The sequence below is a fragment of the Heliangelus exortis genome, chromosome 4, assembly GCF_036169615.1.
Source record: "Heliangelus exortis chromosome 4, bHelExo1.hap1, whole genome shotgun sequence".
NCBI lineage: Eukaryota > Metazoa > Chordata > Aves > Apodiformes > Trochilidae > Heliangelus > Heliangelus exortis.
The window spans coordinates 8885424-8905687 of record NC_092425.1 but is presented as its reverse complement, the minus strand read 5'-3'; the positions used below and the strand labels follow the sequence as shown (position 1 = coordinate 8905687).

The 20264-nt window shown below is 39.6% G+C and overlaps 1 protein-coding gene across 1 annotated transcript in view; it reads left to right on the top strand.

Annotated features, from left to right (window-relative positions):
* The window catches only part of MMRN1 (multimerin 1), a 47946-nt gene extending 29761 nt beyond the window's left edge, over positions 1-18185 (top strand). Inside the window, exons 5-8 of the mRNA XM_071742839.1 lie at positions 2063-2236; positions 6939-8918; positions 15337-15483; positions 16551-18185. Coding sequence (XP_071598940.1) covers positions 2063-2236; positions 6939-8918; positions 15337-15483; positions 16551-16972 — 2723 coding nt within the window. The 3' untranslated portion in view covers positions 16973-18185. The remainder of the gene's footprint in view (positions 1-2062; positions 2237-6938; positions 8919-15336; positions 15484-16550) is intronic.
* The last annotated feature ends 2079 nt before the right edge of the window (positions 18186-20264 follow it).

Below are 20264 nucleotides of genomic sequence, written 5' to 3'. Positions count from 1 at the left end.
CACTGTGGTGTTACTGTCACTTACACAGTTGGCCTATATCCAAAAACATTTTATGCAAACATATAACATGGCAAGTTATGTTCTCAATATATGTGTTCTAATGGTCAAGATACTGTTCTGCTGCTGTTCATGTGTGTTCTGCTGTCCACATAATGTTCATGTGTGCTGTGAGAACAAGGTGTCAGCATTCAGACTGCTACAGGTTTTTATGGAGACAGCACACATGCATATGCTCATGTCTGAATGTGTTGTTCTTTAAGTCAGAGTAGGCAGAAAGAAAAACTAGAAAACTAGAGAGAGAGGAAGACTGAATCTGGCGTGGGAATGTAGAAAGATATTTTGACATGGGAGTTAGGAGAAGGCTGTTGCCCCTTGGTGGTACTGTGTGAGCGACCAAGTTTCCCAGTGCTGGAGGGAGGAGGATGTTGTCTAGTAAAGCAAGTAGGACTCATGTGGAAAAGTGAACTTGATCAATAGAGTATTAAAGTATGCCACTTTTTGGAATTCTGCTCTGAAAAATAACTCTGAAACTGGAATTTCAGAGCTCCATGTTAATTATTTTTCAGTTATTTTTAAATTAAATGGGGTCAGTTTAGATTCTGGCTGCCAACCCTGCAAATGTGACCTGGGGCCAGGACTGTCTGCCCTGGTCTGTTGTTCCATCAGCAGATGCCAGGATCTAGAAGCCAGACTCCCAGACTACATTTCCAGCTCCTACTATGCAGCCACTTTCAAAACTCACTTTCAGATTCATCTCTGCAGCTTGTTTTCCCCCTTCAGCAAAAAAACCAAAGAAAGCATTTCACCCTGCAGGTTAGTGATCAGTTTGGGTGATTATGCAGGAGCCAATAATGAATTCAAACCACTTCCTCATTGTAAAAATTCACCCAGGAGCAGAAGTATCCAGACCCGTCTGTCTGTCACAGCATAATATTATGATGAAGAGTAGAAAAGGCAATCCATCAATGGCTTTTCTTCACAGTGCCCTTGGGGAGAGTTAGCTGCCTCTGATCTAGGTGCCTGAGTTATAAAAGCAACTTTGTCTAAGTAGACACCATAGGCAAAGTAAAGAGCTGGAGGTGCTGCCAACCTAACCTAAACCAGCCAGCCTTATTCATCAGGCTCCAACAGCTATGAATTTTGCACCAAATGTGCCTCTACAGGAGAGTGTTCTCATGGATGCTGGCATGCTTCATCTGGGCTGACTGGTTTCACTTAGTGAATTTTCTGGATTTTCCCAAACATTATTGAGTTAGATATGATAGTTTGGGGTTTTTTGCATACTAGAATTTTGAAGAATGGAAGTCTACTCAGGAGAACACACCCTTCTACATATAACTTGTGTCTTGTTTTGGTTTTTGTAGTCTATATGCCTCTGTGCTTCTACATGATTTCTGATTAACACTGTTTACTGCCATGGGAATAGACACTGACACCATAATGTAAAGTTACAGAAGATTTATGACATAAGGGACATAAAACATAAAATACGTGACTTCACAGGCTGAGCATCTTTTCTTAATGACAGCCTAATGATCATTCCAAAGTCATTTATCTATTAGCTGGTGGGTTGGTTTTTTTGCCTTGCTGATGTGTTGAACAAGACATTATTTTGCCCCCAACACTGAAAAAATTATTCCTTCAGACAAAGCTTTGCAAATGCGTGAAATTGTGTTACAAATGTAAGAAAAAAGCAATGTCTTTGTGATTGTGATAAAGGGGATGGACCAAATGAGAGTTAACTGAATACCCTGCAGGGTGCTGTGTGGAGGAAGAATGGCTTTTTGCTGGTTAAATATGCTAACCACTCAAAATACTCTTGTGGAATTAGACATGTTTAATAATGGATAGAGATGCATCAGTATTAGTTGCTGCTGTGCTGCTGGATGTTGCTAATACATGATACATAACAAAAACCAAAATGATTCATTCAAGACTAAAATTCTGAAACTTTCACCCCATTTCCACCTATTGTCTCTCAAGTCAATTATAATTTCTTCCCTCCAGACCCCAGTGTTTTAATACTACTCTTTTCTTATTATTATTTTGTTCTCCAACCTAGCACTTCCACAAAAAATGAGTGAGAAGATTAGCAGCCAGGAGATGAAACTGACTTTTCTACAGAAGAAGGTTGACAGCATTTCTGCTGCAATGAATGATGTGAACAGGATTCTTTCTTCTCTGGAAGGCAAAATCAATGAAGATAAGGGCAGAGACTTCCAATCTTTCCTAAAAGGTAAGAAAAACAAATTAATGTAATCACTCACCCAGTTAAAGGTGCCAGAAAAAAAAAGAAATGCTGAAAATATTCATAGACCGTCCTACTGTGTTGCTCAATATTTATAGGGAGAGCTCTTTTTAAAATAATACAGAGATTTGTTTGTTTTGACATTTTACCATGTGTTTTATGGTGACAAAAAATTTACATTCTTGGGTACTACATCATAGACATGGCAACAATCAAGGCATTTTAATTTACTAAGAGCTTCTGAAAATATTCTTTATTTTTTGTTTATCTGACAGCTTCCAAAGGAAATAGTATTTGCTTTTCTATCAAGTAATATTCTTTAATTCTTATTTCACATGTACAGGAAAACAAAGAAGGAATTCTGTGGTTGTTCTATTTGTAACATGGCAAACATCCTACTTAATAGATCACCTCTGATCATATTAGGCTACTTTTGATAAACATCTGTACTCATGGTCATTAGATGAGAAAGCAGTCAGGGATCAGGAGGTTTGGCAGACCCTTGCCAGCAGAATTATGCATGAATTCTTTGTGAATTCTACAGCAGGGTCTGTTTGTTACCCAACTACAAATGGTGCTTAACAAATAGACTGGGACTGAAGCTTTTATTTCCTTGATGTGAATTATTTTCCTCATTTTCCTGTGACTTTCCCCGAATTGTTTATATTATATATTAGAATCCAGAGGACTTTTCTATTTTTCAAAAGTAAAATGAGGGAACTGGAGCTCTCTACAGTGAGGTTAAACTAAATAAAACAAGTGTTTTTCTGTTTTCTTTGAATTCCCCAAGTGAGGTCCCATTTCTTTTATTTTCTGTCCTCCTCTGTCTCCTGAGCTGCTCATGCCACATGCCAGATGGCTCTCTTGTACCCTGGATCAGTTTATGCTGTCCCTCACTCAGTGACCTGCTTTCACCTCCCCACATATTGCTAGATGGCATTGTTGACCCTTGGGCATACAATTAATTTGTCTTTGAATATTTCCCATTTCCCTTCTGCTTTCTCTTCATTCTTGTTTATATTCCTCTCATTTTAGCTGTCATTTTCATGCTATTCCAAGACACGTTTTGCTGCATGCTGTACTCCTATTTCTCCATTCCCTACCTATATTTAAGGGTCCAGGTCCTAATTAAAATGTGCAGTAGAAAAAAATAAACATTCTTTTCAATCTTCTCTGCAAATGTGTTTCAAGACATGGTTTTTATCTGCAATGCTCTACATCTGCTTAGATGAAATATCCAGTTGCTGGCCCTTTTTTGATTTATGTTCTCAATCTATCTCCTAATCAAGTAGCTCTAATGAAAATGCTGCTATCAACTACTTTCCACGAGTCTAATTATGAGCACTCCAATATCTTGGCTTGTGCACAGGTAAACAGCAGGAATGCAGGGAGGAGAGCAGAGAGAATGAGGTTACTGCTTCTTCTGGTTTGTATGTGTAATGTCAAGGGGCAACTGCAGTTTCTATCCAGGGAATATCAGTCATATTCCAGCTGGGCAAAGAGCACATCAAAGTAGCAGGAGCTGGAAAAGGGGTTTCTGTGCTGTCCTCTAACTTGGTAGCTGTATGCAGTATGGCCACATCAGACATGCTAAAAACTTACTCTTGGAAGCTCACTTGAAGCAAAGCACAGCTATCCCCACCATCCCTGCTTTCCTGAAGCAATGTACTTTTGAATCACAGTTAAGTCTGTGTTTGCTTTATGCTATTCAGACTTCTGCCTTCTTCCCCTAATTTTCCATGTTCTGCCCAGCTCCTTTGCTCATATCACAGACATTCAAATGACTTCTCACCTTTCCATCTGGGTTTGTTAAGAATGAGTTCTGTTTCTGTGAACAAACAACACAGTTCACAAAGTCTTTATTTCTTTGTTTCATCTTCGTTTCTACTGTGGTCCCACAAACCTGTCATCTGTTGGTAGAGAGCAACACTCAGTTGAGTAACCCATACACTCCTCTAATTTGCTTAGTGAAACCAGAGAATTTTTAAAGTTTTCAGTACTCAGGAGGCTATTCCTACTTTTTACATAGAGCAAATAATTGGCTGTTCTCCCTTTAAGTTAATACAGTCTGTTTTCTTCTTGGTATGCTTTCTTTGTCCTTTCACTCCACATCAAGTCTTTTTATAGACTCCTTTCCTCTTCATTATTAACATGTACACTCCTTTAAAAATGAATTCAACAATGGAGAGTTAATCACTTTGAGTCAGAAATGTCATTTACAGCTGGATATATAACCTTAACTCAGTCTCCTGTGTACATACATTTATTTTGCCCATTATTCTTCAAATAATTGAAACTGCAAAGGGAGTATATGTTGACACAACGTAATTACATGCTTTGGATGTCAGCCAGGAAGTTAAAATTAAAATTTATAATCTCATAAAAAGTGCAAGAGATCTTTAATGCTCACAGGCAGTTTGGACCTTTCTGTTTAAAAATAACAGAGAAATTGAGTTACATCCACGAGTATACTCAGCCATTCCATACAGCCCATGTTTGGTTCAGATCTTTCTGCTCCCCTAGCCCCTGGTGAACTCAGGAATAGCACTTGCTGAGCAGGTACAGTTATCCTAGACAGAAAGTAAGAGGGAGGAACCCAAAGGTGTTTTATCAAGTTCCACTCCCTTGATAACAAGAACACCTTAAAACCAGAAGAGCTCCAGAAAACACCAATGATCCAATTAAATCAAGTAGGAATGGGAGAGAGTGAGGCTGGCTGCTTCTTGTCTGTCACAAAGAGAAAATGCCAGTTTAGGTCTTGAGGAAGATCTCTCACAGCAGGATGGTCTGTTAACAGAATTTGTGGCAGGGATGAAGAAACGTAATTAATTCCTCACAGGAGGTGAAGTGTAACCTTGTTTCTTTCAACAATCATTAAACTTTTCATCACAGCTCACTGTGTTTCTTAAAGCATAGAATGTTTTTCAGAGTCATAAAGTAACCTGATCAAATCAGAAGTTGCAGTAGTTTTTCTACATGTCTGTTATTTCACTCTAAATTCATTTCTTGATTCTTCCTCTCAGCTGCCAGGAAATCCTTATATGGGAGTCTTATGTTACTGTTTTTTCTCCATTGAAGTTCACAGAAAAAGCTCTTGTGTGTGAGTGTGCATGTTCCTATGCACATTCATATGTGTACATCCATCTAGTTACTTACATGCTCTTTAGTTAGTCAGAAGTAAAATAATAAAGACAATCTCAGTATTGTTACTTTGATTTTTTTATACTTCATGTGAGAATTTCTGTAACTTCTGTGACCCCGGTTTACAGTAATTGAATTTATTCCTTAGGAAACTTCATGTTCTATTTCTGAAGTGGCTCTTTTCAAGGCTTATTGCACCCGCCTGTTACATCCTGCCTTGAAAAAAACCCACAGTCTGAAAAAAAAGGACAGATTTCTCTCTCCAAGCATCAGAGGTGCTTAATGGTTGTTTTACCAGGCATAATGAAGAGTGAGACTTATTTACAGTTCATTAAAAAGCAAATATGATCAACTACTTTGTCTCTATTTTCAGCTGGAAACATATATGGGGACTCCTGATTAGAAAAAGCACTGTGCTTCTCTCTAGCTTGCTGAACAAAACTATTTTTATTTGGAATCCTTTTGCACCCCTGGAGCCCAAAGTTGCATTGAGTTTCATGGCTCCTATTTCCTGTCATTTTACTGCTCTTTCTGATAGTAAACTTTCAAATAAGATTTCAGAATATGTCTTACTATTTTAGAGATGAAGCAATAAAATCCAGGCTGTTGGAGTAACTGAGAGGAAAACAGAGGAAGGCAACAAAGAATTTTGTTGTTTGTATCAGTACAGTTTTAATCAGAGAACTGATGGCCATCAGGGCATTGTAGAGGTTGGAGGGTTTAATCATGATATCATAAGCTGCCTCCTCATGGTTATAGGGTTTGAAAAAAACATGCAAGAATGTTTCAGGGTTTTAGCTGGACACAGGAGCTACCTTTGGAGAACAAATTAGAATAAATCCTTCTAATCTCACACTGGAGCAGAACTGCTCTAATTATACAGCATTCCTGATGGATGCTACTTTTTGACTGTCTCAACCCATCTAAGTTTATGTGAGAGGCATATTTTGATGTTATTCACAGGAGAAGAATTGCCACACATGCACCTCTACCTAATGCTTTTGAGGATCAGTACTATTCCTAGGAGCTATTAGAGAGCTATAGTTTGCAAGGCTAAAGGTTTGTACCTGTAAAAGATCTGATTTTTGCATCAGTTGTCATGTTACTAACTTCTGCTTTCAGTTTTTGACCACAGTGTTGATTGAGGCAGGTGGTGGGTTTTTTTTCCTTACTTTCCCAGTGGAGAAAGGACACATCATCTTCTTATGAGCCAGGCACAAAAGCCCATAGATCTCTTCATGTCAGTGCTCAGAAACAGCTTAGCTAGTAGATAAAAGCTGGTAACACAAATACAGAGTCTGAGTTTGCCCTTCCAAAATAATAGCAAACCTCTGTTGACTTCAGTAGAAACAGGGAGGAATCTTCAAACACTCTTAGCCACCCTCTACATTCCTTGGCTTTGAATTTTGCTTCATGGGTGGGTAAAGTGGAGTGGGATGTGTGTGTTTCACTTCTATACAGCACTGTGTTCACTCACATTGTGGAAAAAACTTACTTAATGCTAACACAATTACTTTGATTGTCTCCATGTTTCTCCTTTTTCCCAAAGGTCTCAAATCCAGAAGTATTAATGAATTAGTCAAAGACATTGTCAGACAACAGTGGAAAGAATTTCAAGCTGAAATGCAAGAGAGCACGGCTCACATTTTCAAGACTGTGTCTGGCTTGTCAGATGATCTTGAAAATACAAAAGATTTAGTCAAACATCTGAGTGAAACTCAACAAAAATTTACTGAGGAGAAAGACAGTGGACCAACAAAGCTTGACATTCTGGAGCTAAAGAGTCAGATAGGGCAGATGAAGGAGGAAATGACTCTGACTTGTGACAAGCCTATGAAAGCTCTACAGGAAAAGCAGAAATCCTTGGAACATAACTTGGAGCATCAACAGTCAAGAAGTGTAATTTATTATGAATCTTTAAATAGGACTCTCACTGAAATGAAAGATGCCCATGAACAACTGCTATCAACTGAACAATCTTCCAGCCAAAACATTCCCTCAGCAGGTAAAGTCTCGGAGTACAATGTTACAGAGTACATGTTCACACTGCATGAGAAAGTAAAGAAACAAGGAATGATGGTACTGCAAATCTATGATGACTTAAGAGTCCAGGACAGCAAGATTAACAATCTCAGTGTTGCACTGGAAATTCAGAGAGATGCTATTCTGGGAGTCTGTGATGACATGCTGTCAGAGAGCAGAAGGGATTTCCAAACACAGCTGTCAGCAGCCCAAGAGAACGTGCTTGTCCTTAACAAAAGTCTCTCTGGCCTGGTCCTTCCATTGGAAAATAAGATGGACAAAATGAATGAGCAGCTTAATGATTTGTGCTATGATATGGAGATCCTACAACCCTTGATTGAACAAGGGGTACCTTTTAGTTTGTCCTCAGAGGATGAACAACAGATCCAAGCTGAAGCAGTCAATGAAAAGCTTGAAAACCTCACAAATGTTATCAACAGAATGAAGTCTGCAATTAAGGAGCTTTCCAAAACTCAGGAAGAACTTAAAAATGAATCACAGGCTTATCAGGAACTATTTGAGAGTCGTGTTAATGAATGTTCCACAGAAATAGAGGATGGGTTAAACAAGACCATGATGATAATAAACAGTGCTATTGATTCTATTAATGATAACTTTGTTCTGAAAGATACACTTCATGTTCTAAGAAATGAGACTGAAGTCTGCTGTGGCAGGGCTAAGGAACTGGACCAGCTCCTGGCTTTCATTCCTCAGTTTCAACAGCTGAATGAATCCCTCCAGGCCCTGCTCATTGGCAAGAAGTATGAGGTCTCTTCACAAGTAGCTTTGTCTTCTTCTGATATTCCATATGATGAGTCTGAAAAAAGCATCCTCCACAATTTCAGGAGACTTTTCTACATTTTAAATGTAACATCATCAAAAGTGGACAATCAGCAACAAGCTATCAGCCACTTGGAAGAAAAAGTAGTTGACTCTATGGAGGAATCAAAGGACCATGAGGTTCGCCTTCTGAGTGTGGAGTCAAAAATTTCAAAATTTTTAGCGAGCAACTGTGTTTCACTGAAAAAAACCCAAGCTGCCTCAGTAGAGAAAGAACAAGCATTCTCACTTCAGCTCCAGATACTGAGTTCCAGGATCAAAGCCCTGGAAGCCAAGTCAATCCGCTTCTCAAACATCATCCCTCTTCTGAACAAGACCGCTCATGAGGCCTGGGGGCTGTGCCAGGATACCAACAGCCACATCCAAAACCTGAATGCCAGTATCCCTGTGCTAATTCAACTTGCTCAGCCAGACATCCCCCTGCTGCAGAGAGGCCTCAAAGAACTCATTGACTCTTTACTTGAAATAAAAGCAGGAACCATCCTGAGGAATTTAAGCCAGCACGTTGACACAGCAGTGGCAGGTGCAATGAGCAACATCACCAAACTTCAGAAACAGGTGAAACCAGTTATAAAGAAACCAGCTCCAGTGAAAAAGGGGGCAGCAAATATTACCATGAGCCTGGCAAGCCGAAGTCAGAGAAACACAGACAACACTGTAGATTCAGGTAATGCATTTTACTACACATTGGGGTCTTTATAAGAACACCTTATGTAACCATTGGGATGAACTGAGGTGGAAGAGTTTGACTCAGGGTGAATTAAAAGTCCAAAGAATACCATAAAGAGTGTTTCAGAGGAACTCATTCTAGTCTCTTGCTTACAAAAGAATGCATTTTTCTTACAAGGAGACTTTGCACTGAAGCATCTAGAAGCTTCATTTAATTTTCCTTAATAAATTCACCCCTCAACAGTTTAAGATATATGTGCATGCACCTGTGCTCAGCTGAGAACCTGATCTTTCAAAGGTAACTGACAATTTAGACAACAGCTGAACTACAAGAATGTTGTGCCTGCATCTCAATTAGCAGTTTTAGTTAAAAAAAAAAAAACCAGCATGCAAGCTGGGAGAGAAATCTGGTGTTGCAGCAGTACTTTACAGTGTTGGTGAAGATGAAAAGTATAAAAAACTTGAGCAAGTGAATACAACAAATTGTTCTAATGAGGCTTTTGTAAGCTCCTTTAGTACTTCACTGAGATCATTAGCAGAGTTACAATTACAAGAGGTTGTTCTTGCAGAATCAGGAGCCCAACCAATAAAGTAGGTTTGACTCAAGTCCATCTGAAGAACAGCTCAGCTGAGTAGGAGCTGCCATTCTTAAAAAAGGACATTTAGAGTGGGATTCACTTATGAACTTAAATTCAAATGTCATCATGTGAAATGAATTCATATGAATGAATTCACATGGATGAATACACAGAAATGCAAACTCTGAGTTATGACTTTTGGAATCATACTTGAGTGAAAATCAATAGCACAAGTTAATGCTTCATGGGAATATAATTTCTGGGAAAATGCAAAATATGAAGAGTGGTGAAGTGAGTAAAAATCCTTTAGGGGACTCTAAATCACTTTAAAGTGAGACAGGTCCAGACACTTATGCAGACCCAGACCCAAAGCTGTTCTGTACAGTATGCTTAAACTTATGAACAATTCAGAAACAATATATGGTTCTTATTGTAAGCAGATGTGTAGGGGTAATAAGAGCTACCACTCTTGTTCATGAGCTAAGCTGATAGCCAATCTCTCTTTCCCTTCCCATGCCTCTTCCCCTGTTCATCTCCTCTGCCCTAGGTACTGCACTTCTCAATAATCAATGGAAAGAATCCCATTTAAAGCCTCAGTCCCATGAGTAGCTTTGCATCTGCTGAAGTCATCCCCTCTGAAGATTTCAGTCCTTGGTTATCTTTTCCAAGTTAGAGAGGACACACAGGTATTCCAACAGGTGGTCACACTTCAAAACAAATTGAGATTTGCCAGATTCTTGCTACAAAGCAGTTTGATTATTTTTACATTAGAAATAGCAATTCTTTCTCAGATATTTCTACTTGCTGTCTGTTCCTGGCTCTGCACAGGACAGAAACTCAAAACCCTTGTTCACAATTAAAATGAGGGGAAAATGAGATGTGATGCCTTTGATCTTTCCTGAACCTTTGACTTCATTGGAAAATGTCACTAGTGCTACCTGCCTGGAGCACAGGAAGCTGCCAGCTTCTGTTTTTTACTCTACATTAATGAATTAATGCCTTTCCTATTTATTATTTATTTCATGCTGAATTTTACCAAATAGCTTACTTGATAACATTGGATATATCCTTGCTTTTACAGACAGTGTAGATCTTTGCAGATGTTGAAAAGGTCTATTTTTGAGCAATGTTTCTACACAGCAATGTATATGCAGACTTTTCCATCAGTAATGAGCTTTAGCACCTAGTGATATCTCATGCTTAAAAGTCATTCATTACATTTCTGTAAGTTAAAGAAGTAAGACTATTACCCTAAGTATCCATCATCTGCCTGGGTAGATTTTTTCTTCTCCAGTAAAGCTTTTTCTAAATTCCAGGAGTCCTTCTAGAGACGTGCAACAACTCTACTAAAGTTTCTAGAAAAAAATAGGAAGGCATAGTTTGCAAATCACATAATATATTTGGTATTAGATAATATTTTTCAATTAAAACAGATGAGAATAAAGTTCTAGAATTACAATTCACCTTGATTCCAACATGTTCAAAGTTTGATCCTCATCTAACACACTGCGATTTTCATTGCCTTGAATGTGATCAGAATTTGGCCCTGAGGTAATACTTTCCTCAATGCTCATTTGAAATCAATGAGAAAAAAATTGAGTTTGAGGGACATTCAGGCTTGGAGACTTCCCCTGTGGTGGAATGAATGAAATAAAAGGGTTTTGTCACTTAGAGGCTACAATATGAGCATGAGGGGTGGAAAAACCTAACACTTTACCTGCTACTAACTGTAACAGCAGTCTGGGTAAATAAAAGAGGGAATGTCTCAAGATATCTTCAAGCAGCAAACATAAGGGAGAAAAAATATAGAGCAAGCTCCTCTTTAATCTTGCTTATGGATTATACCTGGTCCTACCTTCCAAAATACTGCTCTATTGCTGAGATGCATGATGCAGTGTGAGGGCAGCTCAACTCAATATCTATTTTCCTGTTGCCATGTAGTGCTGTGTCTGTTGTCTAGAAAGCCTAGAGGCTGCCAGGCTTTTCAAAGGTAAGTGCATTGGCCTGTTGCAGGTTTTGGATTAGTTGTGGTTTTACTTTATTCAGGTAATGCCACCCTTCCGTTAACAGGAATAACTGAGAGTGCAGATGTGTTATTTAGGCATTTAAAACAGTGCATTCATGTGTGAGAGAGATAATTTAATTCTTGTTCTCTCTCTGTCTCTGGTTTTGCTTTTACGTGATTTCTGACTTCTAAAAAAAATGGAAGTTTCCACTGTTGCTTTATCATTCAAGCCTGCAGTGAAATAAACCTTTAAATGGTAGCTATCTTGCATTTTAATTGCAAAATTTTGATGTTTTTGCCAGCACAGCTTGATGACATGTATTTCAAATTTGTATGTTTAACAGGCTGATGAAACTGTTTTGTTGTTTTTGACTTAGTGACCCTGAAATCATCCCAGTGGAAGTATTAGTTACCTCTGCTTAGCAGAGCAACAGAGCTGTCATGATCCAAGTATCTCAGATCAGTCTTGCCAATCTGCCTCCACCCAAAACAGCACAGCTGAGGCACTTCTCCTGCCTAATTTTTACCCAAGAGCACTGCAGGTGAATCTTTGTGCTTTTTTGCACCACCAAGATGCTAAGTAGTGCTTATACCTGCATTCCCTCTCAGGGCCCTCCACACTATTTGTCACTTGTCCAAGTGAGGCACCAGCCCTGCTGCCACCCTCAGTTCCTGGCTGCCATCTCTGGTAGGGCTGTCCCTCTGCTGTTGTTCCCTGGCACTCAGGCTACTGGGGATGCACTCAGCTTTTGTCACTGTCAGACTGAGATCACTAAGCCAGAGGTGATTAATAGTTGTAGACTGAAAACCAGCCTGATCCTATGTGAGCAGGGTGGTTTATTAGATTCCCAGGCTCTTCCCACCTTCCAGAGCTTCCCAGGAGACACTTCCTGATAACTAAATATTGAGAAAATGTTAGTAAATTACTTCCAGTTCAAGCATTTCCAGATTGAACCACTGGAGTCACTTTACATAAAGACACCATTAAATTGCTAAATATTTGATTTGCTTCTAAACAACACCCCAGTAGACACTGACAGAGCTTTATTATTTGTTTGAAGACTTCGTTGTACACTATTTGCACTATATTTCCCACAAGAGCTTCTGGCTGCTTGCCCTCCTGAAGAGTAGCAAACCTCAGCATTAACAGGCTCACTTCTACCATACTGAGTGTAAACAGCATCTGTGTTCAGTGTGTTCTCTGTATGTGCTATAGCAGGAGATACTTTCTTAAACTGAACTTGTTGGCACCTTTACTGCAACCAGAGAATAAGGACACAGTGTCTCAGCATGGCCTTCAGCAAGCAAAAAAGAAAACACTGGGCAGAGGGCAGCCTCAGCCAGAACTGACAGCAAATCCATGCTATGGGAAGTCCACATGGAAGTTATAGAGAGATTACTGGATCAGTGGAATCCTAGAGCATTTGCCTCTTACTAAGAAAATCCTAACTTGACTCAAACCTCTCCACAGCTCCTGGTTCTAGCAAATGGAGCAGGCTCTCCAGGTGCTGTTAAGCAGTGCTGCACCTGGAGGATTAATTTATTGTAGGTAAATCCATGTCTGAATTTGATTTAACTCCAAGATTAGGTTCAGGCAGCATTATCCCTCAGCAGACTGCTAAAATGCTAGTCTCAATCTCATTGTAATTTCCTTTTTGTGATCTTTTTCCTGTTCCTTGGATTTATTTCTTGTTTATGATAAGCAGGCTGCCACGTTCGTACAAAAAGCATTTGTATTTTGGGAATATGATGCTGTCAGCACAATCAGCTCTTTTCCTTCCTTTCTGCTTTCCTTTCACACTTGGTAAATATGTGGCTGCTTGGTAAACATGAGTGAAAAATAACTTCAATTCAGTGTGCAGCAAAACTATTATCTGAGAAGAAAACCAGTATTACCTCATGGCCAGTTGTGACCCCAGCCATGATTGTCCTAAATTGTTTGATTTCCAGTATTATAGGATGGACATTTTTTCCTGTGAAAAGAATTACTGTTGTATTTTTAAGTCCTTGTGCTCCATCAGTGCAAATTCAAGGGCCACCACAAAACATGCTTTAGCATTCTGCTTACTCAACAAAAATTCCATGTGGAAATAGTTTAATGCAGGATGACAAAATGGCTGGATGAAAATTTGAAGATACCTACAGGCATTACTGAAATATCTATGTGAAGATCCAGTCCAACATTCCCCTGGTAATAAGTAGACACTTTTATGAAAGGCTTTTTACTTTCCCACAAACCAGTCTAGATTTACCATCACAGGACTGTGTGGAGTTCTCTTTCCAGAGTGCTGCTGGTAGTTCCAGGCAAAGAAAAGCTTCACTTTCTAAAAAAATATGACTTTTCTTTCACCAAAGCAAGAGAAAGGAAAAATATATGGCTTGGGATTGCTTTGTGGTTAGAATTTTTAACATGGACTGAATATTCTTCCTCCCAAACTGCCATGACAACACATTGTACAATTATGCTCAGAGCTCAGCAGCACCAGACTGGCAGATTCCTCTGTATCCTCTGTGTTCCAAGCTGTGGTCTGGCCAGCTCATCCACAGTCAGGAAGAGAGGAAAGGACATCCTCAGTGAGGGTGTTTTGCAAAACCACCTCCATGGTACCATTTGTGTTCTTTGCAACACAATACTTTTACAGCAGTCTCTGTAGATATCCTGGAACTGAGCTATTTGTGGTCAAGGACAAATACTGGAAGTGGTTTAGATAGCATTTAAGATCATTCATCACCAGTAGCCAGATTCTCCTGCAATGGTTGTGACACATCTGGGTGAGTACTGTTGTAGACAGGACAGTCCAATCTGTACAGCAGCAGCACAAAATCTGTGTTTTTGTATGCTGAAGGATAAGCTGGCTTTGTCCTAGGAGAGCATCTTTCTGTGCCTGTGACACCAAACCAAAGCACAGATTTGTCTGAACTATTTCTTTTGTCATGCCAAAAGCAGGAAATAAAATTGAGAATGTCACTATTGGGAATATCTTTAATCCCATGGTTGCAGACTGCCTGATTTTCACTTGTGTCTTGGTTTGCTGTAGTGTCTGAGGGCTGCTGCACAGGAAGATGAGAAGGAGGCTGAGCCAAGTGCTCAGCACTGCCACTGGGACCAACTAGGAGGGGGAAGTGAGAACCAGGTGGTGCGTGGACTGCAGGTCCCTGTGTCAGACTGTGGCAAGGAAGGGTGGATTCTCAGCCCCCTCCATTTCCTGATGGGAGTGAATATCCTCCAAAGTGAATTTGTCCTGAGGAACACCCATAGGGCCACTCTGCCTTAGGTTATTATGGAAAGACATGTGGAACAGCAGAAGTAGAATTTTCTAATGCTTGGCTGCAGCCAGGCTTTGCTGACTTTAAATTTATGTTGCAGGGACAGAGGTTATTAAATTGAGGAGGGTAGGAGGGAAAAAAATGAGCAAGGAGAAGTTGGTGTTTGTTGTCAGGAGTCTCTTGGACTGTATGATTACAGATGTTCAGATACCCCAGTCTTTTGATGGTTCTCATTGTGTTTGTTGAGTGAGATGCTCCAAAGTTAGATTTGTAATGTCTTTTATCTTATTACATGTACCTGGCCCTCTGAGAGAAGCAGAATTTGATATCTATTGGTAATTCTGAGAGAAGCTGAGGGTATGCTGTGTTCAGGCAAAGAGGAAGTCTGGCATAGCAAAGGGTCTGAGCAGCTTGGACTGAATTTGGTCTTCACCCTGAACCACAGCAGAAATTCCACCAGCTTCATGAATTGGCAAAGAGGATTTCCAAAACACTCAAAACCTGGGAAGTGGCACTGTAGTGAGATTGCAGCTGAGATTGTTTGTTTTCCTCCCTCTCTGTCACAGGGCAGTATTCACCTTGTGCCAGTTCCCCGTGCCAGAATGGAGGAACCTGCATCAATGACAGGCAGAGTTTTGTCTGTGCTTGTCGCCACCCCTTTGGAGGAGTCAACTGCAGTACAAAGCTGGTGAATGACAATTCTCTGAGTGTTGGTAAGTAACAAATTTAGTTGTTCCATGGGCCAGCCTCTGCCCCAGTGCCTAATCTGGGAGTATTTGCTGGTCAGAGGTCTCACATTTCACTTTAAGGAGTGCTGGTCCTGTGTTTTGGTGCTGAAGACAATAATCCCAGTGGGTGACTCATGATCTCTTTCTTTAATCTGACCAGAGAAAGGGATTAAATTGGACTAGGACCAGCTGTGATAGCTGGAAAGCTCCCTGCTGAATTCTGCAGAGCAGGAGGTTGTGCAATGGATGTATTTGAAGGGTGATGTAAAATCACATCACTGGGGAAATACTAGCTTCAGCATGGTCATAAATGCTCTATAAATACCTGAGGGACTGTGGCCTCAAGGAGTCATTTTAGAAACTAGTCTGATTTTTTCATCAGCAAAGGATGCAGCCCTTGAAAGATATTTCAAAAAAGAAAAGTGAAAAGCTGTGCTTATTCAGTCTGGAAACAAACAAATAATTTATATCCAGACCACATGGAATGTGAATTTTATGCAGCTTTCAGCAGCCATTTGGCTGATTCTCACTCATGACAGCATATGAATGCTGAATAAAATCATTTGTACAGTGGCAGGGAATCATAGTGTGCAGGCTCAGCTTGAAGAGAAGAATGTATACTTTTATTCCCTCATTTAACGTCAGGAGTGCTGAACCTCTTCAGTGTTTGCCTAAGATTTGTGGAGAAAATTTTTGGCTTCAGTACATATAGATGCATAATAAAAGATCCTGGAGTGGAAAAATGTTGGGGGGGCATGGAGAAAGAAAGAAAAGAAAAATAGCAGCTGCCTTAATGATAACATAGTATAGATAAAAAGTTCCCTTGCTGTTTCTAAAATTGCTCCTTTGTGGATACATCTAGCTCTAATTGTGAAAAAAATTGGTTTTATACAATACAGAAAAACTCTGTGTTTATGTAGAAATACTGTGCTTCAGTTGCCCAAGCTACTGGATGATGTGACTTCAGAAAAGCTGCTTTTGGTATTCTGGCTGGGCTGGCTTGTCTTTATGCAATCTAACTTTACTTGAAATTGTTCTTTATTCCTTTCCAGATTTTTCAAAAGGATCATACAGATATGCACCTATGGTGGCTTTTTTTGCCTCTCATACATTCGGAATGACAACTCCAGGACCCATCAGATTCAATAATCTGGATGTCAACTACGGAGCTTCATTTGCCCCAGCAACTGGGAAGTTCCATGTTCCATATCTGGGGGTCTATGTTTTTGAATATACCATTGAATCATTTAGTCCACGGGCCTCTGGCTACCTGGTCATTGATGGAATAGACAAACTCACTTTTCAGGCTGAAAATATTAATAATAACAAGTACACTGACAGAGTGATTACTGGAAATGCTTTATTAGAGTTAAATTATGGTCAAAAAGTCTGGCTAAGGCTGGCAACTGGCTCTATACCAGCCAAGTATCCACCAGTAACTACATTTAGTGGTTACCTGTTGTATCGTACCTAAGTCAGTCAGAAATGTCACCTTCAAATGAAGCAGTCTGCAGGTAATTTTTCTTTGCCTTTAAATACTTTATATCTTTGACAGTATTAAGTTTCTGAAAGTAACCAATATGATAGCGTTTGAAGTGCTGATTCTCCAAGAAGTTGCTTGTTTGTAGCCATCTGCCAATCTAGAAAGAGAGTCCATACCTTGGAGACAGGGGAAAAAAAAATCTTCTTTAAATAAGCATAACTGGGGAGCACAAATCTGATTGTGTTCTGCATTTACATTGCATAAATATACTTAAACAAGGTTGCTGAGAATGAGTTTCCCAGACCAATCAAAACTTGGTTTGATTATTCTTTTCCAATCTGAGTGCATAGCAAAGGTGATGGATAGATTCTGATGATTCAGATGCTGGGTTACTACTTAGCTCATTGTATCAAGTGATAATCATTTGTATATATTCTGTTTGGAAAAATTATATTTCCTTTTCATTTTGCCTCATATTTACCATATACCTGGTAAGTCAGTGTTTAATTCATGATTTTTTTAAAATGTAAGCTGTATGATAACAAACTGGGTTTTTATCTAGCAGAAAAAAACAAGAGGGAATACTCAAAAGCTGCATGTTGATACAGTCAGACTAGAAATAAGGCACCCAGTTTTAGCAGTGAATATAATTAATTATGGGGAAAACATAGTAACTGATTTGTTGGAGCCTCTCTTTTGCTTGAAGCATTTAAACCACACGTGGATTTTCCTTAGGTGTTAGGTTTTTGAGCAACCATGGTTGGATTGGCTTCACACAGATTTTAGTGTGTGAACTTTGGTCTATAATGTTCACAAGGTTAAATGAGGTAATCATAATACTTTATAAATTTGAGCTCTATAAATCTATGGGGTTTTTTTGTTTCTGCATCATATTTGCTATCAGTCAAGATGAAATGTACTTCAGTCTGCATAAAACAGAATGTGATTTCTCAAACACCAATCCAATAAAAAAGTACTTTTAGTTCATGCTATGACTGCCTGAAAAAAAAGACCCTCAGGTTTGCATCCGTATCAATTGCAAAGTCCTGGGTTGCTGCAGTTTGTGTGACTGGTGTGACCAGCCAGTTCTATTTGTGCTGATTGCTTTTGTTAATGCTGATTAATCAGCTTTTACATCTCTGTTCAGTTGTCTCCTTCCCTTCCTTATCATCCCAGCTGAGAAAATAAACTTTCTCACTCTTCATGTGTCCATATCAATTAATGCCACTGACCAGGTTTGTTCTCTTCACTACCTCCCTTGCCAGGTGTCAGGCAGGTTTGTCTCTGGGTGTCTTTGCTTATGCCTCCTTTGACCAGATGCTCTCCTACCTTGGCCTTAAATTTGGTTCTTGTTAATAGGTGTGCTCCAGTCATCTATGCCAACTTATTGAAGCCCAGGATGTCTTGAAGCTCCCTGAATTATTTTGTTTTCCACTGTCAAAACCTTTTTTTGAAAACACTTGTGAACCTTCAGCTCTCTTCATAGTATAACTTAAATGCAGCTTAATCAATTCTTAACATGGATCTTCATGTAATGTTTGAATTCTCCTGTGCTGCATGGGGATAAGAGAATTCACAGCATCTTTCTTCAGGTGCAGAAAACTACAGGTTGTTGTTTAAAACTGAAATGCACGTTTCTCTACCAGGATCATTGGTACTGAAGTGTGCTGTGGGGGTGTGCTTGTACAAACTGACTGCCTGAACTGCCAAGGTGTGCAGCACTGCACAGCATTCTCCCAGCTTCAGAGGGGCATCCTACCATGGCTTTGGGTTAAGGACAGCGACTTAAAACTGATGACAGCTTTCAGTCCAAGCCCATTTTCTGAGGCCCTAAATTTGTTAATCTTGCAGTGCATAAATAGTTATTCAAATATCCTGTGTTTTCTTGAAGGATCTGAAAAACAACCAACCCAGAGACACTAGTCTAAGGGTCAACTGAAGCTCCCCTTAGCAGGTTGGGATGTTTTGCTCTTTGGGTTTATTTGGCTTTTTCCAAGGCCAGAAATCCTTTCTTCTTCGTCCATACCTGATGGACTCTTAATGTGCCATGAACCCAGGACGAATGTGCTACAGACTTTTCTCCTGTTGCATACCATATTTTTCTGTAAGCACTCAAAATCCATGATACAGCACTAGCTCAGCCTACCGTATCATTGAATTTTATCACAGATAATGACCACAAGCCCCAGTCCCTCCTGTTATGATTTTGTAATTTTAATGTGTTTAGTCTTCCTTCTTCCTGCTGTGTCTATGGCTAAATGGCATGAAAATTACTCTGCAGATGAAATTCAAATGACCCACCAGAGACTGCATCTCTGTTTTAATGTGACTTTCTTCGCCCTTGCTGCCCTTGCCACTAAATTCTTCAAGCTGGATCCTCATCTTCACAGCCATTATTTTCCCCTGGTAGCAGAATACTTTCTATGTCCTTGTACTGCTTTTCTTTCCTCTTTTCTCTTTTCTTTCTCACAAACTCCAAATTTATTGGAGTAGAGTAAAAATTCTGATTAAAACCACATCTGTAAGTGTAACACAGAAAAATAATTTCCCTTATCAAAACCAGTACTGAAGCTAATTCTCATTGTACTATATAAAATATAGAATAACATGTCTCCTAAATGTACACTCCCCTTTCTGCAATAATACATCAAATCTTTCTGTGAATGTATTAAAACTAGGTGTGCTTGTCTTTATCTATTGTTAAAAAATAAAATGCAGGTTCTTCATCATGAAGATGGGGTTACATTGGCCACCGAGGCTTATTTTAGGGGACTGTGACTATGTAACCAGGCTGCATGGACTCATGTAGCAAACAATACTGGAAAATAATTGAGGATCAATAAAATCAGTCAGCCTACCCTTTGTGCAGAATGGACAGCAATCAGTCTGCACTCCCAGGAGAACTCTTTAGGCATAAACGAGGCAAAGTGTTCCTGAGGCACCTTGTCACTCCTCTGCTTGCATTTTCATGCTCTGATTTGCATTCCCTAATGACAGGAGGCAGCAAATCTGAACGTTCATCTCTACCCACAGCCCTTGTGAGGGACCACAAAGCCATCCTGAGCCTTTGTACTTCAAAGGAAGAGGTGTTCTTTTTATTTGGTTGACTCAATAACCATGGCAACATTTTGTCTGGTTTGGCTTTGACAAGCCCATCCAATTTACTCTGGAGCTTGCGTTATCGTTTCCTCACCTATACCAACCAAATTATCTCTGAAAGCATTCCCCAGCCCCTCACACACTTAGCATTCATGCTGAGAGCAGCAGTTTATTTTCCTCACAT